At 45.9% G+C, this 27,069-nt stretch overlaps 1 protein-coding gene across 1 annotated transcript; it reads left to right on the top strand.

Moving 5' to 3' along the window:
• LOC110500963 (transcription factor E2F7) lies at positions 1-26,621 on the top strand. The gene is made up of 13 exons (XM_036956994.1): positions 1-627; positions 1,168-1,260; positions 7,150-7,446; positions 7,872-8,031; positions 8,712-8,960; positions 10,412-10,570; positions 10,942-11,079; positions 11,539-11,778; positions 12,041-12,128; positions 14,176-14,524; positions 19,804-20,008; positions 20,425-20,786; positions 24,421-26,621. The coding sequence occupies exons 2-13, from the start codon at positions 1,168-1,170 to the stop codon at positions 24,577-24,579; spliced, it is 2,499 nt and encodes an 832-aa protein (XP_036812889.1). The 5' UTR covers positions 1-627; the 3' UTR covers positions 24,580-26,621.
• The last annotated feature ends 448 nt before the right edge of the window (positions 26,622-27,069 follow it).

Raw genomic sequence — 27,069 nt, forward strand, 5'->3', positions numbered from 1 at the left:
GGTATTGGGCTCCTCACGTTACAACTTTTCGCGCGGTGTCACAGGTAGAATGAGCGCCACCCACTCCTGTCCCATCTGTTTCCCTGAGCCACGCAAGCTAATTAGATGGAACCACAGTGGGTCCGTAGTCGATACATGCAACAACAACGCCTCTGTCATTAAGGTTATTAATAGGGTTTCTAAGTGCGCGGCTATGCCACTCAAACACCATGAACAGCAGCAGTCAAACTGAACAGCACGAATCTCAGTCAAGACCGCGCGGACTGCCCCGCCAAGAATCTTTAGAGGCGTGGCTGTTGCCCCTTGCCTATTGGATAAATCAATTGTACGCGTCACAACATCTAGATGCTGATTGGCTCGACTGAGTGAAACGCATGAGAGCGCCAGAAAAAAAAGCTTTAGCGGGTGTTTTTGGTTGTAGCTATTCCTGTTCAGTAATGCAATTCCAACACAAGTAACTTCAGCGGAACAGGAGAAGTTTTACAGCTGGATATTAGAAGAAAGCCCGCTTATTTAAGAAATTAAAGTTATGTTGATTTGAGTTAAACAACGTACCACCAGTAAGTCTGTGCAATTGGAGATACTGTACGTTGGTATTGACAACTTTATCTTCTTACGCTGAAGAAGGTGAGTAAATAATAATCACTAACGTTAGCTAGCCTAGCTACAGTAAGTTAGATGACAGCCAGCAGGTAAATAATGTAGCAAGGTATTTATGTATTAAGTAAAGACAAATGTTTTGTTTATTGATTAACAGTATATATCATTTTTGTCTTGCAACCTGCTAGCTTTTAGAAAATACTTCCCAAGATTGCATCCTTTTTTTGCAAAGTGTTTCCATTGTGTACTATAGCTACAATTTAGCTATTTATTGTGTATTCGTCTTGTCAAAAGGACTTTTACAGTAGCAATATTCAATGTGTCAGAATTAGATGTGATAGTTAGCTTGTTAGCTAGCTAGATACGTCAGCTAACGTTAGGTGGGCTAAGGTCTTTGCGCCAAAATCTTCTGACCACTGATATCTTACGGCCATTTAATAGATCGATCTATTTGCTGTATTTGGCAATAGCAAAGTAGTGACTGAAATATGACTGTATGAAACTAAATAATGACCTTTCTGCACAGTTCAGAGGCAAATGAATATGATATGGCTAATTGTTTTTCAGATGGAAGTTGAATGTCTAGCTTTGAGAGATCTCATAAGTCCAAAGAAGAGCAAAGCAGACATGGAGGAAGTTGGAAGCAGAAATGATCAGAAGGTATGTTTTGATTCCAAGTCAAATGAACCCTTCAATTCCTTATTATTTATTATTCCTTATTGAAGAGACACTCGGGAAACAATCTTCAGAGTCAATTCCTCTTTTTGTGAATTTGTAGCACTGTTATATGACATGCCTGGAGTGTCTTGAAATAAGATTATTTCTCACATGAACTAAAGCAATCAATCAAATTGATTTATAAACCCCATTTTTACATCAGCCAATGTGACAAAGTGCTGTACAGACACCCAGCCTGAAACCCCAAACAGCAAGCAATGCAGGTGTAGGTGTAAAGGCACGGTGGCTAGGAAAAACCCCTAGGCCAGAACCTAGGAAGAAACCTATAGAGAAACCAGGCTCTGAGAGGTGGCCAGTCATCTTCTGGCTGTGCCGGGTGGAGATTATAACAGAACATTGCCAAGATGTTCAAAGGTTCATAGATGACCAGCAAGGTCAGATAATAATAATCACAGTGGTTGTAGAGGGTGCAACAGGTCAGCACCTCGGGAGTAAATGTCAGTTGGCTTTTCTTAGCCAATCATTCAGAGTTAGAGACAGCAGGTGTGGTAGAGAGTGAGTCCAAAACAGCAGGTCTGGGACAAGGTAGCACGTCCAGTGAACAGGTCAGGGTCCCATAGCCGCAGGCATAACAGTTGAAAGTGGAGCAGCAGCATGACCAGGTGGACTGGGGACAGCAAGGAGTCATCAGGCCAGGTAGTCCTGAGGCATGGTCCTAGGGCTCAGGTCCTCTGAGAGAAGAGAGTGAAAAAGAGAGACAGAATTAGAGGGAGCATCCTTAAATTCACACAGGACACCGGAAAGGACATGAGAAATACTCCAGATATAACAGACTGACCCTAGCCCCCCAACACAAACTATTGCAGCATAAATACTGGAGGCTGAGACAGGAGGGGTCGGGAGACACTGGCCCTGTCCGACGATACTCCCGGACAGGGCCAAACAGGCAGGATATAACCCCACCCACTTTGCCAAGGCACAGCCCCCACACCACTAGAGGGATGTCTTCAACCTACTACCCTGAGACAAGGCAGAGTATAGCCCACAAAGATCTCCCCCACAGCACGAACCCAAGGTGGGAGCCAACCCAGACAGGAAGATCACGTCAGGGACTCAGGTGACGCACCCTTCCTAGGGACGGCATGGAAGAGCACCAGTAAGCCAGTGACTCGGTCCCCGTAATAGGGTTAAAGGCAGAGAATCCCAGTGGAGAGAGAGGAACCGGACAGGCAGAGACCCCAAGGGCGGTTCATCACTCCAGTGCCTTTCTGTTCACCTTCACACCCCTGGGCCAGACTACACTCAATCATAGGACCTTCTGAACAGATGAGTCTTCAATAAAGACTTAAAGGTCGAGACTGAGTCTGCGTCTCTCACATGGATAGGCAGACCATTCCTAAAAAATGTTGCTCTATAGGAGAAACCCCGGCCTCCAGCTGTTTGCCTGCTGGAGGCCTGCTTCTTATGGCCGTAGTGTACGTATGTACTGCAGGATCACATCGGAAAGATAGGTAGGAGAAAGCTCATGTAATGCTTTGTAGGTTAACAGTAAAACTTTGAAATCAGCCCTTGCCTTAACAGGAAGCCAGTGTAGAGAGGCTAGCACTGGAGTAATATGATAAAAAATGTTGGTTCTTGTCAAGATTCTAGCAGCCTTGTTTAGCACTAACTGAAGTTCATGTAGTGCTTTATCCGGGTAGCCGGAAAGTTGAGCATTGCAGCAGTCAATCTAGAAGTGACAAAAGCATGGATCCATTTTTCTGCATCATTTTTGGACAGAATGTTTCTGATTTTTGCAATGTTACGTAGATGGAAGAAAGCTGTCCTTGAAACAGTCTTAATATGTTCATCAAAAGAGAGATCAGGGTCCAGAGTAACGCCGAGGTCCTTCACAGTTTTATTTGAGACGACTGTACAACCATCAAGATTAATTGTCAGATCCAACAGAAGATCTATTTGTTAATTGGGACCTAGAACTAGCAACTCTGTTTTGTCCGAGGTTAAAAGTAAAACATTTGCCACCATCCACTTCCTTATGTCTGAAACACAGGCTTCCAGAGAGGGTAATTTTGGGGCTTCACCATGTTTCATATAAATGTACAGCTGTGTATCGTCCGCATAGCAGTGTTAACATTATGTTTCCAAATGACATCACCAAGAGGTAAAATATATAGTGAACCTTGAGGAACACCGACATTTACAGTTGATTTGTCAGAAGACAAACCATCCACATAGACAAACTGTTATCATTCCAACAGATAAGATCTAAACCAGGCCAGAACTTGTCCTTGTAGACCAATTTGGGTTTCCAATCTCTCCAAAAGAATGGTAGTCAAATGGTATCAAAAGCAGCACTAAGGTCTAGGAGCACAAGGACCGATACAGAGCCTCGGTCTGAAGCCATTTAAAAGGTAATTTACCGCCTTCACAAGTGTTGTCTCAGTGCTATGATGGGGTATGAAACCAGACTGAAGCGTTTCGTATACATTGTCTTCAGGAAGGCAGTGAGTTGCTGCGCAACAGCTTCTTACATTTTTTGAGAGGAATGGGAGATTTGATTTAAGCCTACTTTTTCAAGAGAGGCTTTATTACTGCCACTTTTAGTGAGTTTGGTACACATCCGGTGGATAGGGAGCCATTTATTATATTCAACATAGGAAGGCCAAGCACAGGAAGCAGCTCTTTCAGTAGTTTAGTTGGAATAGGGTGGTGGTATGCAGCTTGAGGCTCAGACTAGTTGTATCAATGTATCAAGAGATATAGTATTAAATACTTTTTCTTTAAAAAAAAAAAAAATGTTACCCCCTTTTTCTCCCCAATTTCGTGGTATCCAATTATTTTTAGTAGCTACTATCTCATCGCTACAACTCCCGTACGGGCTCGGGAGAGACTAAGGTTGAAAGTCATGCGTCCTCCGATACACAACCCAACCAAGCCGCACTGCTTCTGAACACAGCGCCCATCCAACCGGAAGCCAGCCGCACCAATGTGTCGGAGGAAACACCGTGCACCTGGCAACCTTGGTTAGCGTGCACCGCGCCTGGCCCGCCACAGGAGTCGCTGGTGCGCGATGAGACAAGGATATCCCTACCGGCCATGCCCTCCCTAACCCGGACGACGCTAGGCCAATTGTTCGTCGCCCCACGGACAGATCCTGGGCGCGAACCAAGGGTCTCTGGTGGCACAGCTGGCGCTGCAATACAGCGCCCTTAACCACTGCGCCACCCGGGAGGCCCAGTATTAAAAACTTTAGTGTCTCCCTTGATCCTATGTCTTGGCAGTGTTGTGCAGATTCAAGACAACTGAGCTTTGGAGAAATACGCAGATTTAAAGAGGAGTCCATCATTTGCTTTCTAATGATCATTATCTTTTTGTCAAAGAAGTTCATGAAATGATCACTGCTGAAGTGAAAGCCATCCTCTAATGAGTAATGCTCCTTTTTAGTTAGCTTTGCGACAGCATTAAAAAATACATTTTGGATTGTTGTTCTTCTCAATTAAGTTGGAAAACTAGGAGGATGGAGCAGCAGTGAGAGCTCTTCGATACTACACGGTACTGTCTTTCCAAGCTAGTCGGAACACTTCCAGTTTGGTGTACCGCCATTTCCATTCCATTTTTCTGGACGCTTGCTTCAGGGCTCAGGTATTTTCAGTGTATCAGGGAGCTAGTTTCTTATGACAAATGTTTTTTTGTTTTTAGGGGTGCGGCTGCATCTAGGGTATTACGCAAGATTTAATTTAGTTCCTCAGTTAGGTGGTTAACCGATTTTTATACTCTGACGTCATTGGGTAGGTGGAGGGAGTCTGGAAGGGCCTCTAGGAATCTGTGGGTTGTCTGATAATTTATAGCATGGCTTTTGATGCTCCTTGGTTGGGGTCTGAGCAGATTATTTGTTGCGATTGCAAACGTAATAAAATCGTGGTCCGATAGTCCAGGATTATGAGGAAAAACATTAAGATCCACAACATTTATTCCATGGGACAAAACTAGGTCCAGAGTATTACTGTGGCAGTGAGTAGGTCCAGAGACATGTTGGACAAAACCCATTGAGTCGATGATGGCTCCGAAACCCTTTTGGAGTGGGTCTGTGGACTTTTCCATGCGAATATTAAAGTCACCAAAAATGTGAATATTATCTCCCGTGATTACAAGGTCCAATAGGAACTCAGTTAGGAACGCTGTATATGGCCCAGGAGGCCTATAAACAGTAGCTGTAAAAAGTAATTGATTAGGCTGCATAGATTTCCTAACTAGAAGCTCAAAGGATGAAACCTCAAGTCTTTTTTCTTTTTTTTTTGTAAATTTAAATTTTCTATCGTAAATGTTAGCAACACCTCCGCCTTTGCAGGATGCGTGGGGTATATGGTCACTAGTGTAACCAGGAGATGAGGCCTCATTTAACACAGTAAATCCATCAGGCTTAAGCCATGTTTCAGTCAGGCCAGCCACATCAAGATTATGATCAGTTCATTGACTATAACTGCCTTGGAAGTGAGGGATCTAACATTAAGTAGCCCTATTTTGCGATGTGAGATATCACAATCTCTTTCAATAATTACAGGAATGGAGGAGGTCTTTATTCCAGTGAGATTGCTAAATCGAACACCGCCATGTTTAGTTTTGCCCAACCTAGATCAAGGCACAGACACGGTCTCAATGGGGATAGCTGAGCTGACTACACTGACAGTGCTAGTGGCAGACTCCACTAAGCTGGCAGGCTGGCTATCTCATTGCGGAGCTAGAGGAGTTAGAGCCCTGTCTATGTTCATAGATGAGATGAGAGCACCCCTCCAGCTAGGATGGAGTCTGTCACTCCTCAGCAGGCCAGGCTTGGTCCTGTTTGTGGGTGAGTCCCAGAAAGAGGGCCAATTATCCTCAAATTCTATCTTTTGGGAGGGGCAGAAAAGTTTTCAACCAACGATTGAGTTGCAAGAGACTGCTGTAGAGCTCATCACTCCCCCTAACTGGGAGGGGGCCAGAGACGGTTACTCGATGCCGACACATCTTTCTAGCTGATTTACACGCTGAAGCTATGTTGCGCTTGGTGACCTCTTGACTGTTTCATCCTAACATCGTTGGTGCCGACGTGGATAACAATATCCCTATACTCTCTACACTTGCCAGTTTTAGCTTTAGCCAGCACCTTCAGATGAGCCTAAATGTCGGTAGCCCTGCCCCCTGGTAAACAGTGTATTATGATCGCTGGAAGTCTAATACTATGGAAAATGGAGTCGGCAATGACTACGGTGTTCAATTTGTCAGAGCTAATGGTGGGAGGCTTCGGCGTCTCAGACCCCGTAACGGGTTGAGGAGAGACCAGAGAAGACTCGGACTCTGACTTGTTGCTTAATGGGGAGAACCGGTTGAGCATTCCTACAGTATTTCCTTCCAGAAGCCATGAGAAAATTGTCTGGCTGCTGGGACCGTGCGAGATGATTTACATTACTATCTGTACTTATGACTCTTGCCTAATGATTGTGTCTGAAGCTTTGCTTGCAGCACAGCTATCCTCACCATAAGGTGATTGTTGTCCTGTATATTATGAGTACAGCAATTCTTAGTCTTCATGTTAATGTTGCCACTTAGCTTTGGCTGGTGGAGGTTCTGTAGAACCATGTCCAGATAAAGCGTCCGGGGTGGAAAAAGTTGAATGAAAAAAGTTGAGCGAGGGGGGGAATATTCTTCATATATATATGTATGTATGTATGTATGTATGTATATGTATGTGTAATATTATAAACGGTAATTAAAAAGTAAAAACCGAAGATAGTTATGTTTACGTTATTTATATGAAGTAGATCCGCCTACAAATGCAACACATTTCATATCACTCCACCCCACTTAAGTTCATAACATTGTGCTCCTTCCCAGGAGAACAGATGTGTCGAGCGAAGAAGAACCACCCCTCACAAGATGGACACCACGGCCACCATGCTGCTGTATGGCAGTAAGCCTCCCACCCCGGAACACCTCCAGAGCACCCCTGTTAAGCCTTCTGAGCGGGGGGGCCCTCCCCAAGCGGACCCCTGGACCCCCACGGCCAACCTCAGGATGCTCATCAGTGCTGCCAGCCCTGACATCCGCGACAGAGAGATGAAGAAGGTGCTGTTTAGGCCCATTGAGAATGAGAGAGCAGTGGAGGATGTCGAGGTGGATGGCCCGTGCCAGGTACCCTTTGACCACTCACCGACTGCACCCCAAATGGCACCCTGTTCCCTTTATAGTGCACCACCTTTAACCAGGGCCCACAGGGCTCTGGTCAACACTAGTCAACTGTATAGGGAATAAGATGCCATTTGGGACACTGACACTGACCTCCTATACTGAATTGATGGTGATGGCTGCCTTTGGGCAAGCATTTAGTATTGTGCTATGGGTAATTTGTATGGATTGAGATTAGCAAATGTTAACATATCCTACCAGCAGTTTCTGGCTATCTTGAATATACAGTGACATTATCATACTGTTGGATTTTATTATCATCTTCCAACTGATGGATTTATAGATGCTGAAATCTTAAAAATATCATGCTGTAGTAAATTACAATTCTTGACTCAATTACTTTCTTGACAATGCTTTGTCTCTCTGATCAGTTTGATGTGGTGGACGAGGAGGAGGAAGAGGGGGAAAGGAAGCCCAGCAGGAAGCAGAAGAGCCTGGGCCTGCTGTGCCAGAAGTTCCTGGCCCTGTATCCGGACTATCCAACCTCTGACACCATCAGTATCTCATTGGATGAGGTGTCTACCAGCCTGGGTAAGAGCCAATGAATCCAGAGAGGGAGGTTACAGCTACACCTGGGTCATGTTCATCAGGGCAAGCGATGTAAAATGTTTTGCAAATGTTTCAACAGTCCCTCCCTGTTTCAGTCCGTTAAATAATAAATGCCATTTAGCAGACACTTTTATCCGAAGCAACTTAGTCATGCGTGCAGACATTATACATATGGGCAGTACCGAGAATCGATCCCACTACCCTTGTGTTACAAGCATCTTGCTCTCGCAACTCAGCTACAAATGACCCGTTGTCTTCCGTTTTATGACTAATGAACACGACCCGGCTCAGGGAGGCTGCCATAATTGGTAACCGCATAGAAAGGAAGACAATAATGGAAATGGCTCATAAAACAGATATTACATTAGCTATGTGAAATATCACGCACTATTGGATTTTGGAAATGGTTGCTATGGATACCTTCACGCAGAGCCCTCGTATCCCACTGTACCTTCCAGAATAGCACCAGGTTGTAGTATAAACCAAGCAATGTCTGAGACTGAGGAACGTTAAGATGCAGCCAGACATGGTCTGCTGCGTCATTAAATCCTGTTGAGGTACCTTAGTTAGAGCTTTGTTTTTTAACCAGCTCACATAACAGAACACTGACATCATGTTGCTGACCCCAGTGTGACCTGTCCCTGGTGTCTGTCTGTCTTTAGGGGTGGAGCGGCGGCGGATCTATGACATCGTAAACGTCCTGGAGTCTCTGATGATCGTGGGGCGCGTGGCTAAGAACCAGTACGTGTGGTACGGGCGGCGGCGCCTGGGGTCCACCCTGGCCGAGCTGCAGAGGATGGGCAGGCGGCAGCGCTACCACCTGCACATGGAGCAGGCCGGGGAGGGTGGTCACAGAGAGGGAGCCACCACACACACCCCAGAGGAGGGAGGTGAAGGAGACTCCAGCTGTGGTGAGAGCAGAGTAGGGGGATATTGCCCCCAGACGCTGACCTTGGGTTAGTTTTACGTTGTCCTAAAGGGACAATCTGCGATTGCTACATCAGGGGCGGCTGATGGACACAGGGTTGAATTATTATAATTTGGGATGTGTGACTGAAGCTAGAAGTTTGGTGTCAATGCATGTATGTCAATGGGAGATTTGGAGTGCCTTCATGCTGCGTCTGCAACTCAAGTTTGGATTTGTTTGGATGTGCAGGGTGTGTGTTTGACAAAATAATTTTGTCTGATTTTCTGTCTAAATAACAAGATACTTTCTAGACCGCAATGTATTCAGGTCAACCTTCTCCATGATAGGAGTAGGGTGAAGTTGCCCCTAGACGCTGATCTTGGGTCAGTGTTGCATTTTCCGCACTAATGGTTAAGGTTAGGATTGGGGGGGAATCTTCTCACGACAGGTAATGGATCACTTATACCCTGTGTCGTTATTAGTCAAACGGTCTGGTTAATTAACTTCAGCGGGCGTTTGGAGATTACTAGTTAATATGTGCCACATCAAAAGCTCAGCCGCCAAGCTTCGCTCCTGTCGCCATTCCTCTGCTGTCATCTCCCAGTTGTATTAGTGATCCATCACATTGACGAGGAGCGCTTGGTCATCACACACATTAACACAAATAATCCTATCAGCCTTGATAAACCCGTGAGGCCGTTACCCCCTACCCTCGTCTCCATGACGATGAGGAATGCTTTTACTGACTTGGGCTTAAAGGCAAATTCTTAAAAAAAATATTTAACCTTTATTTAACTAGGCAAGTTAGTTAAGAACAAATTACTATTTACAATGACGGCTACCCTGGCCAAACCCTAACCCGGGACGACGCTGGGCTGTGCGTTTCAACGTGGCTAATTGGCTAACTAGGTAGCTGCATGTAGCTAGCTAACAGAATCCAAAGCTACTGTTCCCTAGAGAGGCAGTGGTTGCCTTGGACCTGGCGTCCCCTCCTGCAGAACACTAGGCCTTCCACTTCCCGTCATAACGTCCCTTTGAGAGGCGGGCAGGGTCACTTTCTCTCACTGAATAAGGAACGTTGTCGTTCGTATTCTGGTCCTGTTTGACAAGACCACCTGTTTGACAGGTAACTCAGGACTTGAATCAAATATCCATCGTCCTCTGTAACGCGGACATTCAAGTAGTATTGTTATAGGAGGAGGGTGTGACATGCTGTAGGTCAGATTCAAACCCATGCTGACACTGGTATGTAAACTGCTGTCGGCAGCACTAGACCATACAAGCCACTGCAACGTCCTATTCATTAGTGCACACCATCGCAAAACGTTTTGCAACGCAAAAGCGGAAACAAGTTCAGGTAGTTCCCTCCCTGTTTCTGTCCATCTTCTTCAGTTTGCCACTTAGTGAATAGGACCCAGTATTCCCTTTAACTTTGTTCTGCTTGTCTGTTTGCAGCGGCCGCCAGCACGAGGAAAGACAAGTCCCTACGCATCATGAGTCAGAAGTTTGTCATGCTCTTCCTGGTGTCCAGGACCCAGACGGTCACTCTGGACGTGGCCGCCAAAATCCTCATTGAGGAAAGCCAGGACCCCGCCAGCCACAGCAAGTACAAAAGTAAGCATCCTATTACCTACATAGTGCACGACTTTTGACCAGAGCTCATAGGGATCTTGAGGGTTTTGCTGTGCAGTCAAAGAGCCTCTGACACAACATCAAGTCCAGGTAGTCCCTGGCTGTTTCAGTCAGTGTCTTCCCTTTGGGGCCTAATGATCACAACCCAGCCACCAAATAGCTGCAGGTTGAAGTAGTTTCCCCTAGTACAGGTCTAGGATCAACTTCTCCTCTAATAATCCTAACCTTAAACATTAGTGGGGAAGGTGTAAAACTGACCCAAGATCAGTGTCTAGGGGCAACGTCACCTCCAGACATCCCTCCCATTGGCCTTTTTACTGTGTTGTTCGAATCTGATTGAAATCTGTCTTCAGCTAAGGTGCGGCGGCTGTATGACATCGCCAACGTCCTGACGAGTCTGGGATTGATCAAGAAGGTCCACGTCCGGGAGGAGAGGGGGAGGAAGCCTGCGTTCAAGTGGATCGGCCCGGCAGACTTCCACAGCAGACATGGTAAGATTGAATTGAAATGATTTGGGTAGTGAATAATACAGCCAGATGTGGCTCCACATAGGATAGCACTTAAAAGCATTCATTAAAACACTTTTCACACAGTGGTCCTCGGTGGTAAATAACATCACTCCCATGTTGGTTCAGAAGGGCATCAGCTCAGTACATAGGGAGACCATCTATAAAACAATATTACAGTGAATGGAAATGGATGCATTATACATTTCTAATGGAACTCTCTTCTACTAAAACTACTCATAAACCTGTCTACTGACCAAGACTAACACGCTCTGGGATGAATTTCCCCTAGGCACAGATCTAGGATCAGCTTCCTCTCCTCCTGTCCTAGCCTTAACTATTAGTGTGGAAAATGATAAACTGCCCCAAGATCAGTGTCTAGGGGCAACTTCACCCTACTCCTACTGACACACAGAACTCACTGACCACTCTGTTTTTCAACAGAGGACTCAGAGGCTGTGGCGGCCATCGCTCTTCCGGAGGCCATCGCTCTTCCGGAGGCCATCGCTCTTCCGGAGGCCATCGCTCTTCCGGAGGCCATCGCTCTTCCGGAGGCCATCGCTCTTCCGGGCGGCAGGAAACAGAAGCTGGCACGCCATGCCTCCTTCAATGTGGTGCCCACCTCCGTGGCCAGCCAACGCCGTGTCAACTCGGCGCCCAGCAGCCCACGCAGAGAGGTCACGGGTAAGGAGTCAGGACAGACCGCTCACATCACAACTGGTTCCCAATGAACCAGTTGTGATGTGGGTTAGAGCACATAGCTGTCAACTGTCAACCAACTACTAATCTGTTGATATGCTAGGGTTACAGGTCGGGGTAAGACTAGGATAAGGTTAAGGGCAAGCAGCTAGTTAGCTGAACATCTACCAACCATCTATTTGGGACCATTCAAATAAAGTAATACCTGTAAATGTAATTAACTCACGTCTCCCTCGGTTCTGTCCAGGTCTGCTTCCCCAGTCAGTGGACTATTCCAGAAGTTGTGTGAGCAACAGCGCTGTGTGCCGGCTGCAGTTTGGAACCTCTGTTACAGGGTAAGTAGAACACACACGGAAGGAGGCTCACACACACACACACACACCAAACATCCCAGGCTGCTACCAATCCTGTTCCTAATCACGCCATCACTTTTCATACGCCATCCAGTGGTAATAACCTTAGATTTACTGCAAACAATCTACAACTTCTGTGTTGCATTTCATGATCTATTACACTGCCTGTTGCCAAGGACTAGCTTGTTGGTTGAATGTAATGACACATCAGGTCCACTGGTATACAACAGGGCTGCCACGTGAATAAAATATATGAAGGTGTCCCAAATGGCACCCTTTATAGTGCACTACTTTTGACCAGAGCCCTATGGGAGCCCTATGTGCCCTGGTCAAAAGTAGTGCACTATATAGTGAATAAGGGGCCATTTGAGACATGGCCTATGGTGATTTAGTTGCAACTCAGGAACAGGAAACTGGGCCCTTAGAGGAAGTGATGCGTGCAAATGACCAGCTCCAGAGGCTCCGGCTTGGAGTTTTTAATAGGTCTTTAATAGCTCTCCGCAAACTGTTATTGGTCCACGTCTCACAGTTCATTTCATTTCTAAAAGGTGGTTTTCGTAATGGTTGGCTTTGAGTTTTTACTCTTACCCTGATGTTTGTTTAGGCTGGTTTAACATGTTTTACATGAGTTGGCTGCAGTGTCTCCTGGTCCTCTCGGTTTCTGACCATTTCTACTAGGGATGTGGTGGCTATTTCACCGGTGGCCAAGCCACAGCCGTCTCGAGGCTGTTGCTGCTCTAAGTGTTTTTTGGAGTGGGGATGGAGGAGTCGTAAAGGTTGCTGGTTCCAGACTGCTGAGAGGGAGTGTTTTTTTTTTGGAGTGGCAATGGAGGAGTCGTAAAGGTTGCTGGTTCCAGACTGCTGAGAGGGAGTGGTTTTTGGAGTGGGGATGGAGGAGTCGTAAAGGTTGCTGGTTCCAGACTGCTGAGAGGGAGTGTTTTTTTTTTGGAGTGGGGATGGAGGAGTCGTAAAGGTTGCTGGTTCCAGACTGCTGAGAGGGAGTGGTTTTTGGAGTGGGGATGGAGGAGTCGTAAAGGTTGCTGGTTCCAGACTGCTGAGAGGGAGTGGTTTTTGGAGTGGGGATGGAGGAGTCGTAAAGGTTGCTGGTTCCAAACTGCTGAGAGGGAGTGGTTTTGGAGTGGGGATGGAGGAGTCGTAAAGGTTGCTGGTTCCAGACTGCTGAGAAGGAGTGTTTTTGGAGTGGGGATGGAGGAGTCGTAAAGGTTGCTGGTTCCAGACTGCTGAGAGGGAGTGTTTTGTTGTTGTATTTTTTACAGTAAATCTGCTCTGGCTAATGCACAGTCACCACATTGTTTTGTTGTTGTATTTTTTACAGTTGAAATCTGCTCTGGCTAATGCACAGTCACCACATTGTTTTGTTGTTGTATTTTTTACAGTTGAAATCTGCTCTGGCTAATGCACAGTCACCACATTGTTTTGTTGTTGTATTTTTTACAGTAAATCTGGTCTGGCTAATGCACAGTCACCACATTGTTTTGTTGTTGTATTTTTTACAGTAAATCTGGTCTGGCTAATGCACAGTCACCACATTGTTTTGTTGTTGTATTTTTTACAGTAAATCTGGTCTGGCTAATGCACAGTCACCACATTGTTTTGTTGTTGTATTTTTTACAGTAAATCTGGTCTGGCTAATGCACAGTCACCACATTGTTTTGTTGTTGTATTTTTTACAGTTGAAATCTGGTCTGGCTAATGCACAGTCACCACATTGTTTTGTTTTTCTGGAAAAAATAGCATTTAAGGACTTTATTACTATATGTTTCTACATTCTAATGTCCCATCTTTTTCTATAAACAGTATAATGCAAAGGTGTGAAACTCAATTCCTAGAGGACCATGTCTGATTAAGACCTAGAGAGTTCCTAACTAATTAATATCATTCATTGGAACAAAAACCCGCAGACACTCGGCCCCTCCAGGAAATGAATTTGACAGCCCTGCTACAGAGCATTTGCTTGGAGAGAATGACAGAAACATATGTCTAAGTTGGTTCCTCTGTGTCTTTGCAGTGTCTCCCACCCCAGCGGCGGACTTCAGAGCCCCGCCCACAGTGACGGCAACTCCCTGCTCTGCTCCCCGGGCCTAGCCCCCCTGGCCGTGCCCGTCCACCCAGAGGGTTCATACGTGGGACCCCTGTCCCCCCATCCCCACCACATGGCCTATCTACCCAGCCTGTCCCAGGCCTCGGTGGTCATGCTGTACGGAGGTCCGGAGGCGCAGGATGGGCTTGACTGCCTGACCACGGAAGTTCAAAGGTCACCGGGGTCAAGGTCCAGAGAGAACATCCTGGAGAAGAGGAAGAAGGATGAAGGAGTGGAGGAGAAGAGGGAGTCACCTGAGACAGAGCTATCTGAAAAGGTGAGTTTGTGGAAAAAGTGAAATCCACAGATGTACTGTGGATCTCTGACTGACCATGAGCCTGACACGCTTCAGGTAGTTGTTGTCCATATTTCCACACTGTACCTAGGACCACCTCTGACCTTAGATCACTGTAGATCATCCTCCTCCTGCTAGACCAATCACAGTAATGTATGATCCACATTTAAAGGGGAAGTTCAGTGTTTTACTACTTAACGATAGACGGTTCCTCACCCTGAAAGTTGTGAAAAACAAATTTTTTTAATTAGAAGCGTGGTGATTTGACAACCGATAAGACAGGTCAGGGAGAGCGACGCCTCACACTGTAACGTCTCAGGCCTAGATTCAATCAGATCAAGTGTTAACCGGCGATAGCTGACACCCTCATAGCTGATGTGTCGGAGGTGGAACTCCATTGGCGCTGTCAAATTGGTCTTGATCATTGTCCCACTCACGTTAAAGTTCAGAAGGAGAAAGGGTGGACTACATAGAAATAATGACGAGTTCTATCAGTGTTCAGTCTTGTAAACCAGGCTGCATGGGATTCTCATAATGCGACTCTGTGCAGCCAGTGGCAATGTCTGCTTTAGGTATAATGACGTGAGCTGCTTGTGGATTTCACAGCTCTAACGCAGTTCCACCTCTTACACCGCCAAAACAATCTCTATGCCAATGTCACATAAAGCAGATCTGATTGAATATAACCCTCACTCTTAATAACACACTGGTTGGTTTCCAAGGTGACCAGTACACTCTTTATGCATTGTCAATAATGAGCTTCCCAATGATGCCCTTTTGTTATTTATAAGTGACACACACTGATACGACTGCTGAGAAGTCACACACACAAACACACACACAGAACTGCCTGTGTCTGGACACTCCATTTATACCCACTCTAAAGATCACAGAACATAACTTTGTCCTCTGTTGGTTTAATTCAACATGTGTATTGGAAGTATCTGTGTTGCTTCCTATATGGCACCCTATTTGCTATATAGTGCACTACTTTAGACCAGGGTCTATAGGGTAGTGCACTATGTAGGGAATAGGGTGCCACTTGGGACTCAGGCCTGATCTCATGAGGGGGGGTCAGACCAGTGAATTACCAAATGGTTTGTTTACGTACGGGAATGTTTTCTCCAAGGAGGGAGTTTCATTTTCCTCCACGGCTATTTCCCAAATGACACCCTGTTCCCTATGGACCCTGACCAAAAGTAGTGCACTATATAGGGAATAGGGTGCCATTTGAGAGGTAGCCCATGATTTTGTGAGGTTCATTACATGTGAAGGTGAAAGACATAACTCAGAAGAATGTGCTGTTTATGTTCAGCGATCACTTCATAATGAAAAGAGGTTTCCTCAAGTTTCTTAGCAACATTATACTGATTGATTAGAAAATTGAGAGCTTCTGCTGATGATATGAAGACATTGAAGTAGTAGAGGACGACATTATGGAGACATTGAAGTAGTAGAGGACGACATAATGGAGACATTGAAGTAGTAGAGGACGACATTATAGAGACATTGAAGTAGTAGAGGACGACATAATGGAGACATTGTAGTAGTAGAGGACGACATTATAGAGACATTGAAGTAGTAGAGGACGACATAATGGAGACATTGTAGTAGTAGAGGACGACATTATGGAGACATTGAAGTAGTAGAGGACGACATAATGGAGACATTGAAGTAGTAGAGGACGACATTATGGAGACATTGAAGTAGTAGAGGACGACATTATGGATACATTGTAGTAGTAGAGGACGACATTATGGAGACATTGAAGTAGTAGAGGACGACATTATGGATACATTGTAGTAGTAGAGGACGACATTATGGAGACATTGAAGTAGTAGAGGACGACATAATGGAGACATTGAAGTAGTAGAGGACGACATTATGGAGACATTGAAGTAGTAGAGGACGACATTATGGAGACATTGAAGTAGTAGAGGACGACATTATGGAGACATTGTAGTAGTAGAGGACGACATTATGGAGACATTGAAGTAGTAGAGGACGACATTATGGATACATTGTAGTAGTAGAGGACGACATTATGGAGACATTGTAGTAGTAGAGGACGACATTATGGAGACATTGTAGTAGTAGAGGACGACATTATGGAGACATTGAAGTAGTAGAGGACGACATTATGGATACATTGTAGTAGTAGAGGACGACATTATGGAGACATTGTAGTAGTAGAGGACGACATTATGGAGACATTGAAGTAGTAGAGGACGACATTATGGAGACATTGAAGTAGTAGAGGACGACATTATGGAGACATTGTAGTAGTAGAGGACGACATTATGGAGACATTGTAGTAGTAGAGGACGACGATATGGAGACATTGAAGTAGTAGAGGACGACATAATGGAGACATTGTAGTAGTAGAGGACGACATTATGGAGACATTGAAGTAGTAGAGGACGACATTATGGAGACATTGAAGTAGTAGAGGACGACATTATGGAGACATTGAAGTAGTAGAGGACGACATTATGGAGACATTGAAGTAGTAGAGGACGACATAATGGAGACATTGAAGTAGTAGAGGACGACATTATGGAGACATTGAAGTAGTAGAGGACGACATTATGGAGACATTGAAGTAGTAGAGGACGACATTATGGAGACATTGAAGAAGTAGAGGACGACATTATGGAGACATTGAAGTAGTAGAGGACGACATAATGGAGACATTGAAGTAGTAGAGGACGACATTATGGAGACATTGAAGTAGTAGAGGACGACATTATGGAGACATTGAAGTAGTAGAGGACGACATTATGGAGACATTGAAGTAGTAGAGGACGACATTATGGAGACATTGAAGTAGTAGAGGACGACATTATGGATACATTGTAGTAGTAGAGGACGACATTATGGATACATTGTAGTAGTAGAGGACGACATTATGGAGACATTGAAGTAGTAGAGGACGACATTATGGAGACATTGTAGTAGTAGAGGACGACATTATGGAGACATTGTAGTAGTAGAGGACGACATTATGGATACATTGTAGTAGTAGAGGACGACATTATGGAGACATTGTAGTAGTAGAGGACGACATTATGGATACATTGTAGTAGTAGAGGACGACATTATGGAGACATTGAAGTAGTAGAGGACGACATTATGGAGACATTGTAGTAGTAGAGGACGACATTATGGAGACATTGAAGTAGTAGAGGACGACATTATGGAGACATTGAAGTAGTAGAGGACGACATTATGGAGACATTGAAGTAGTAGAGGACGACATTATGGAGACATTGTAGTAGTAGAGGACGACATTATGGAGACATTGTAGTAGTAGAGGACGACATTATGGAGACATTGTAGTAGTAGAGGACGACATTATGGATACATTGAAGTAGTAGAGGACGACATTATGAAGACATTGAAGTAGTAGAGGACGACATTATGGATACATTGTAGTAGTAGAGGACGACATTATGGAGACATTGAAGTAGTAGAGGACGACATTATGGAGACATTGTAGTAGTAGAGGACGACATTATGGAGACATTGAAGTAGTAGAGGACGACATTATGAAGACATTGTAGTAGTAGAGGACGACGATATGGAGACATTGTAGTAGTAGAGGACGACATAATGGAGACATTGAAGTAGTAGAGGACGACATTATGGAGACATTGTAGTAGTAGAGGACGACGATATGGAGACATTGTAGTAGTAGAGGACGACATAATGGAGACATTGAAGTAGTAGAGGACGACATTATGGAGACATTGAAGTAGTAGAGGACGACATTATGGAGACATTGTAGTAGTAGAGGACGACATTATGGAGACATTGTAGTAGTAGAGGACGACATTATGGAGACATTGAAGTAGTAGAGGACGACATTATGGAGACATTGAAGTAGTAGAGGACGACATTATGGAGACATTGTAGTAGTAGAGGACGACATTATGGAGACATTGAAGTAGTAGAGGACGACATTATTTCAGTATATTTCATCGTCATACATGCTGTGATTTCATTCAGAAAATGCAGAAAATCTTAATGATTCCCGAAAGCGAAGCATTAAATTAAAATCTGAATCACTGCATGCTCCCTGACCAGGATAAAAGGATTCCAAGTTGTAATTAAACACAATGGCATTATCATTTTGGTGATGCATGTGATATTTGTAATTGTACAAAACCCCAGACTATTCATCTCAGCCTCTCACTTCCATTCAAATTGAGGAGCGAGAGAAGTCATGGTAGGTGTGCTCAAATCCACAGTATTTCTTACCTACCAGTAGTCTGGTACATTCACCTGAAGCCGTCACAAAATCCTCTGCAGAGGAAGCGTAGCAGTTCACGTTATTTGTGCTTGAAAAATTAGCAAAACAGAGCTATCATTTTTGTAGATGAGCCATGCAATTTCATGGTTCATTATTTGAGAGGGAAATGTGATCAAAGCTCATCATAAATTAATTATGGGATGCACTAGGGAGCGCTGCAGCATTGGGCTGTGGGAGGGTCACATTAAAAACTGAAGAATAGGAGCTGATCGTGGACTACAGGAAAAGGCGGGCCGAACAGGCCCCCATTAACTAGTGTAGAGTTTCAAGTGCCTTGGTTTCCACATCACCAACCAACTATCATGGTCCGAACACACCAAGACAGTCGTGAAGAGGGCACGACAACACCTTTTCCCCCTCAGGAGACGATTTGGCATGGGTCCCCAGATCCTCAAAAAGTTCTACAGCTGCACCATCGAGAGCATCCTGACCGGTTGCATCACCACCTAGTATGGAAACGGTTCGGCATCTGACCGTGAGGCGCTACAGAGGGTAGTGCGCACGGCCCAGTATATCACTGGGGCCTAGGACCCCCCCCCCTCCCTTTTGTACACTGCTGCTACTAGCTGTTTATTATTGTTGTACTCGGCGCACTTTACAAATAAAGTTTGATTTGATCTTCCTTTTCACACGCATCGGGCTCCGGGGGGAAGTTTCCCTACACTCTTAGAATGCAAATGTGCCATCTAGAACCTTATAGGGTTCTACAGGCTATACCCGTGCAGAGGGTTCTACCGGGAACCAAAAAGGGTTCTCCTATGGGGACAGCTGAAGAACCCTTTTGGGACCCTTTTCTCTAAAAATGTAGGTATATTTCTAGGATCAGCTTCCCTTCCTCAATCCTAACCATAATTATTAGTGGGGGAAATACAAAACTGACCCAAGATCAGCAGCTAGGGGCAACTTCACTCCACTCCTCTCAAAATGTCTCTTGTTTTTATTTTCCTAGAGAAGGAGAGTGGAGGGAAGGAGTGTGGAGGGAAACAGCTGTCAGATGACCACCAGCCCAAGGACCAGCTCCCTAGGACACCCAGGGGGGCTAGTCAGGGAAGAGGCCCTATTGAGAGTCCTCAGAGACGGGGAGGTGGGCAGACAGAGCCCCCACAACAACCTGGTCCGGCCTTCACACTACCTCTATGTGCCTAACTCTGCAGGTATGCTATGTTAAAAACAACTCTGTGCCAGTCAGTCAGTGTTGCAGTGTTGCTCGGTTAATGTCTCTTATCCACACTAGCATCATTTTTTTAGTTTGCGTCTCTGAAACATGACCTTAGACTCTGTGCCAGGATGGATATTGGACTGTACAGGTAGTGCTGATAGACTTGTCTACCTCAGTCCCATGTAGGGATTTGTAGTCTTTCAAGGATAAAGGCATTGTGAGTGATGATCACGCCTATTTTTCTATGTTCTTGTGATTTTTGGCTGCACCTCGTCTCCTGTTGGTTCAAGCGATGTCTACTCCCCCTCCTCATGGTTCCATAGGGCGCTGGTCAAAAATAGTGCACTAAATGGGGAATAGGGTGCCATTTTTCACAGATGACTCATCCTCATTCACCCCTCTCCCCTCCAGGTCTCAACAGTCTCAACTTCCTCCTCTCTGCTGGTCAGACGACAGGCGGCCTGACTCTACCTGCTGGCACCCTGCCCTATGTCCTTGTGTCCTCCTCCACCCTCTCCCCCTACCCACTCATGGCCAACCGGGGCGATGCCAATCTCAATTTCAACATGTCCACCATGATGTCCCCCGCCTGCTTCGTGGTGGGATCCGCCGGGCCCTACACAGTGGCCGGAGCCCCGGAGTTCAATGGGGGGGCAGTGGCGCCGGCCCTCTCCAGTCCAGAGCAGCACCCGCTGTTCGGGTCGGCACCCATACCTCCACATTCTCCCTTGGAGACCAGGCCGTCTCTGACCTTCATCCAGACAGAGGCACAGGTGAGATAGGCAGGAAGACAGACAGACAGGAAGGAAGATAGATAGATAGATAGATAGATAGATAGATAGACCGGCAGGAAGACAGACAGACAGGCGGGAAGATAGACAGACAGACAGACAGGCGGGAAGATAGACAGACAGACAGACAGACAGACAGACAGACAGACAGACAGGCGGGAAGATAGACAGACAGACAGACAGGCGGGAAGATAGACAGACAGACAGACAGACAGACAGGCGGGAAGATAGACAGACAGACAGACAGACAGGCGGGAAGATAGACAGACAGACAGACAGACAGGCGGGAAGATAGACAGACAGACAGGCGGGAAGATAGACAGACAGACAGACAGACAGGCGGGAAGACAGACAGACAGACAGGCGGGAAGATAGACAGGCGGGAAGATAGACAGACAGACAGACAGACAGACAGGCGGGAAGATAGACAGACAGACAGACAGACAGACAGACAGACAGGCGGGAAGATAGACAGACAGACAGGCGGGAAGATAGACAGACAGACAGACAGACAGACAGACAGACAGGCGGGAAGATAGACAGACAGACAGACAGGCGGGAAGATAGACAGACAGACAGACAGACAGACAGACAGGCGGGAAGATAGACAGACAGACAGACAGACAGACAGACAGACAGACAGACAGGCGGGAAGATAGACAGACAGACAGACAGACAGGCGGGAAGACAGACAGACAGGCGGGAAGATAGACAGACAGACAGACAGGCGGGAAGATAGACAGACAGACAGGCGGGAAGATAGACAGACAGACAGACAGACAGACAGACAGACAGGCGGGAAGATAGACAGACAGACAGACAGGCGGGAAGATAGACAGACAGACAGACAGACAGGCGGGAAGATAGACAGGCGGGAAGATAGACAGACAGACAGATAGACAGACAGACAGGCGGGAAGATAGATAGACAGACAGACAGACAGGCGGGAAGACAGACAGACAGACAGACAGACAGACAGACAGGCGGGAAGATAGACAGACAGACAGACAGACAGACAGACAGGCGGGAAGATAGACAGACAGACAGACAGGCGGGAAGATAGACAGACAGACAGACAGACAGACAGACAGGCGGGAAGACAGACAGACAGACAGACAGACAGGCGGGAAGATAGACAGACAGGCGGGAAGACAGACAGACAGGCGGGAAGATAGACAGACAGACAGGCGGGAAGATAGACAGACAGACAGACAGGCGGGAAGATAGACAGACAGACAGACAGACAGACAGGCGGGAAGATAGACAGACAGACAGGCGGGAAGATAGACAGACAGGCGGGAAGACAGACAGACAGACAGACAGGCGGGAAGATAGACAGACAGACAGACAGACAGGCGGGAAGATAGACAGACAGACAGACAGACAGACAGACAGACAGGCGGGAAGATAGACAGACAGACAGACAGACAGACAGGCGGGAAGATAGACAGACAGACAGACAGGCGGGAAGACAGACAGACAGACAGACAGACAGGCGGGAAGATAGACAGACAGACAGACAGGCGGGAAGATAGACAGACAGACAGACAGACAGGCGGGAAGATAGACAGACAGACAGACAGGCGGGAAGATAGACAGACAGACAGACAGACAGGCGGGAAGATAGACAGACAGACAGACAGACAGACAGACAGACAGGCGGGAAGATAGACAGACAGACAGACAGGCGGGAAGACAGACAGACAGACAGACAGGCGGGAAGATAGACAGACAGACAGACAGACAGACAGGCGGGAAGATAGACAGACAGACAGACAGGCGGGAAGATAGACAGACAGACAGACAGGCGGGAAGATAGACAGACAGACAGACAGGCGGGAAGATAGACAGACAGGCGGGAAGATAGACAGACAGACAGACAGACAGACAGGCGGGAAGATAGACAGACAGACAGACAGGCGGGAAGACAGACAGACAGACAGACAGGCGGGAAGACAGACAGACAGACAGACAGGCGGGAAGATAGACAGACAGACAGACAGGCGGGAAGATAGACAGACAGACAGACAGACAGACAGACAGACAGACAGGCGGGAAGATAGACAGACAGGCGGGAAGACAGACAGACAGACAGACAGACAGGCGGGAAGATAGACAGACAGACAGACAGACAGACAGGCGGGAAGATAGACAGACAGACAGACAGACAGGCGGGAAGACAGACAGACAGACAGGCGGGAAGATAGACAGACAGACAGACAGGCGGGAAGATAGACAGACAGACAGACAGACAGACAGACAGGCGGGAAGATAGACAGACAGACAGACAGACAGACAGACAGACAGGCGGGAAGATAGACAGACAGACAGACAGGCGGGAAGATAGACAGACAGACAGACAGACAGGCGGGAAGATAGATAGACAGACAGACAGGCGGGAAGATAGACAGACAGACAGGCGGGAAGATAGATAGATAGATAGATAGATAGGACAGACAGGCGGGAAGATAGATAGATAGATAGATAGACAGGCAGGACGATAGATAGACAGACAGGCGGGACGATAGATAGGCAGAAAGATAGATGGACAGACAGGCAGGAAGATAGACAGACAGAAAGATAGATAGACAGACAGGCGGGACGATAGATAGACCGGCAGGAAGACAGGCAGGAAGATAGATAGACAGACAGGCGGGAAGACAGATAGACAGACAGGCGGGAAGACAGACAGACCGGCAGGAAGATAGATAGACAGACAGGCAGGAAGACAGACAGACCGTGCCTTAACCACTTCACAAGGATCAGATTATATTTGGAAAGCAGTTAAATCCGGTCACATGATGTATGACCTTTTGTGTAGCAGACAAACACTGGAAATGCCACCATCAAACTCCGTTTATCATGTTTTAACTACTCCACAGCAGTTCAGCTTTTGTTTGCTTTAGATTATCCCCGAAAGGGAAAATATAGCTTTTTTCACCTCAGCAGAGTTCATTCATCTTTTGGTCATTAAAAGACAATTAAACTCCCCAACATAGCTCTGATGACATCACTCTGTGCCTCGAGAAGACACTTCTCAGACTCCGGTTGCATCCCAAATTGGACTCTATTCCCTATAGCTATAACTCACTATCTTTGACCAGAGCCCATAGGACTTTTGTCTAAAGTAGTGCATTATGTAGGGATTAGGGTACCATTTGGGACACAAGCTCACTCGTTAGACTCGAAGGGACATTATTAATGATTGGACGAGCCAACGTGTTCAGCCATAACAAATGAATCAGCACACGGTCTCCCATCCCTGCTATGCACTCCCCCTCCTAACATTGATGGAATGAAGACTGTATACAAGTGGTCTGTTTCCAACAGGTGGTTCGCTTGCTCTGCTTAGAAATGCATAGCTAGGTTTCGCAGTGCCCCCCCCGTTCAAGCTGAAATGTGTCCTTCGCTGGAAAACATTGTTTCTTAGAATTGAATTGAGTGGTATTTTATAAGGCTGGTATTTGGAAGAGGGGGTGAGGGGTAGATGGAATACTGTCACAGTGATACTCTACTGCCAGAGTTGATTATTCATCTGTAGTGAGATGCTCGGCAGAGGCAGCTTTCCTTAAACTGTGTGGTTTCAGGGCCTCACTCTCTTGCCTCTCCTCCACAGACACCACAGACTCCCAAGGAGGAGGCGGCAGCTGGCGGTGGCTCCAAGGCCTTCTTCCAGACGCCAGGGACCCTGGGAATGGCCACCACAACCCCCGTGGCCCGCCGACGAGGCTCCGCCCAGAGGAGGCTGGACATCAGCCAACCACTGACCAATTAGAAGTCTGGGGACCTTTTAGAGTGGCAGTGGCTGTTAGCTATAACCTGAAAGGCTGCCTAGTGGCCTGAGAGGAATGGACAAATGTTGCTCTCCGGCTAAACGTGCTCTGACTGCGCTAGCTTTGGCTTTAGTCCCCACGCTCTGACTCTCAGGGTATCTTTTCTGTATGACCGAACTGTGTTGCTTTCATACCACTGGTGCTTCGCCTTATGAATGAATGCTAGTCTATACGATACCTCCTTTAAGTGCCTCATCATGTAGGGCGAAGTTGCCCCTAGACTCTGATTTTGGGCCAGTTTGCAGTTTCCCCACTAATGGTTAAGATTAGGATTGGGGGAAGGGAAGCTGATCCTAGGGGAAACTTCACCCTCGAGTTCCTCATGATTGGACTGTGGGACACCGATAACTATCAGAGGACACAGGGAAGCAGTGTTGTCGTCTTTTGTTTTTAGTGCCCTCCTGTGGTGGGAGTTAGGTACCACTCATATTTATTTTTCTAGTCCATCTTCCATAGAAAGATTGAGCTACCTTGGTAATCGCTCCACCCATGACTTTATTATATCCCAACGTTATTTATATATTAACTAATATATCTGTTGAGTAACAATTCTGATGATGTTACTCTACTTTTAGCACTAAGTATTTAAGAATATACTTCTGATTGTTGAGTTTCGCTGGCTCTGGAGGGATTCTGTAAAAACGGTATCCGTAGGAAAAGGGAAAACAGTTGATCATAGGTGAATGATATCTGTGGAAGCTGAAAGGTTTCCCATGATGACACATTTCAGAAACTGGTGTTGGTAATAAGTCATGACGTCGAAGAGATATCGATACGCTTCTCGGTTGCACTTCTAGCGTGTAACTGACCTGGCTCTAAGAGAGGTTTAAAAACCACTGGTTTTCACTGTGTAAATGAGGTTTTAACTTAAACTCCACCCAAAAACGATATTTTGCTATGTGTTTCATTAGTCCATTGTTGATATAGTCCAAAATGTTTTGGGTGGAGTTTTCCTTTAAGCAGTCACAGCAACACATTGGTGAGCTTAAGGCCTATAAAATGGCTGCCAGGGTTTTTCGTACAAAGACTGGCATCTTGGCCACTCCAAAGGGTTCTGTATTTGTACAACACTCATGTGGTTTACAGGTTTCCAATTGTTGGGCTTTAAGAATGACACCAAATGCCAGCATCGCTCTCTGTCAATGTGTATGTGCTCACGCCACCACATGCCAGCATCGCTCTCTGGCAATGTGTATGTGCTCACGGCACCACATGCCAGCATCGCTCTCTGTCAATGTGTATGTGCTCACGGCACCACATGCCAGGTGAAACTAAATGTGAAATGATTTGATGATGTTACAAGATACTTGAATGACTTAGTTACCCAGCGGTGTATACTGGAGACTGGAGTGAAATATCAAAGTACTGTATTTAATGCATTAAATGACGTGCATTAGAGTTTGGCCTCTGGAATATTTTTTTTTGGGGGGGGGGGGTAATTGAGGAAAAGTTACATTACACCAAAGGGTGCTGATCATCTACTTGAACTGTAGAATACAGGAGGTTGGTGGCACCTTAACTGGGGAAGACGGGCTCATGGTAATGACCGGAGCGGAATCTGGAATGGTATCAAATACATCACACATGGCTTACATGTGTTTGATACCATTCCATTTGCTCTGTTCTGGTCGTTATGAGCCGTCCTCCAGTCAGAGGCCTCCACTGCTGTAGATGTTGTTCATGTACAGAAATCTTTCTCTTTTTTTTTAAACCAGGAATTATTTTTGTATATTGTATTCATATGTTTTTAATTATTACTTCAAAACATTGAAATGTTTAATTTAATGCCGCTTCTTATCATAAAATAATAATTACACTGCTAGTTTCTGTAGTTATCCGTCCGCTGCTTTGTAGGAAACCTTTTCTAACATTACAACACGTTGTTATTTTCACCGTGCTTACTACAGGCTGTATGTATGTTATGGGACAAACAGGGTTTCTCTCTAGACATCCACAACCTTTGTAATAAAAAAGTGAAAATGTCCAGCTGCTTTCCGTGTTGTCTTCATAGAATTGCAAGTGATATGAGCAACTCGTATTTCTCACACACAGATTTTTCACCTGCAAATATAGTATTGTATATCTAGCGCTGAGCAATGACACTTCGTTTTGTCAAATGGCTGCCATTGAAGGAACTGACCAATAGATGGCAGTAGATCACTCATTAAGAAACAGCATGCTCCATATCCTATAAAGGTTCTGAATGAAAACCTGCATCCTTCCTTTCTCTGAAGTATTCACTAGTCTGACATGGACATGCCTGGATTGGTCATCTGTCAGATCACGTTAATTATTCTAACAGTATTCAAACAGGGCCAACGACCTCTCTCTAAATCCAATCAAAGCTGTCCTAATAATAGAGGTCAGAGGTCAGGCAAACACATCCTGTCAGTGTGACCGCAGACCAATCTGGTATTTTATTACAGGTGTAA

The sequence above is a fragment of the Oncorhynchus mykiss genome, chromosome 21 (assembly GCF_013265735.2).
Source record: "Oncorhynchus mykiss isolate Arlee chromosome 21, USDA_OmykA_1.1, whole genome shotgun sequence".
In the NCBI taxonomy this organism is placed as follows: domain Eukaryota; kingdom Metazoa; phylum Chordata; class Actinopteri; order Salmoniformes; family Salmonidae; genus Oncorhynchus; species Oncorhynchus mykiss.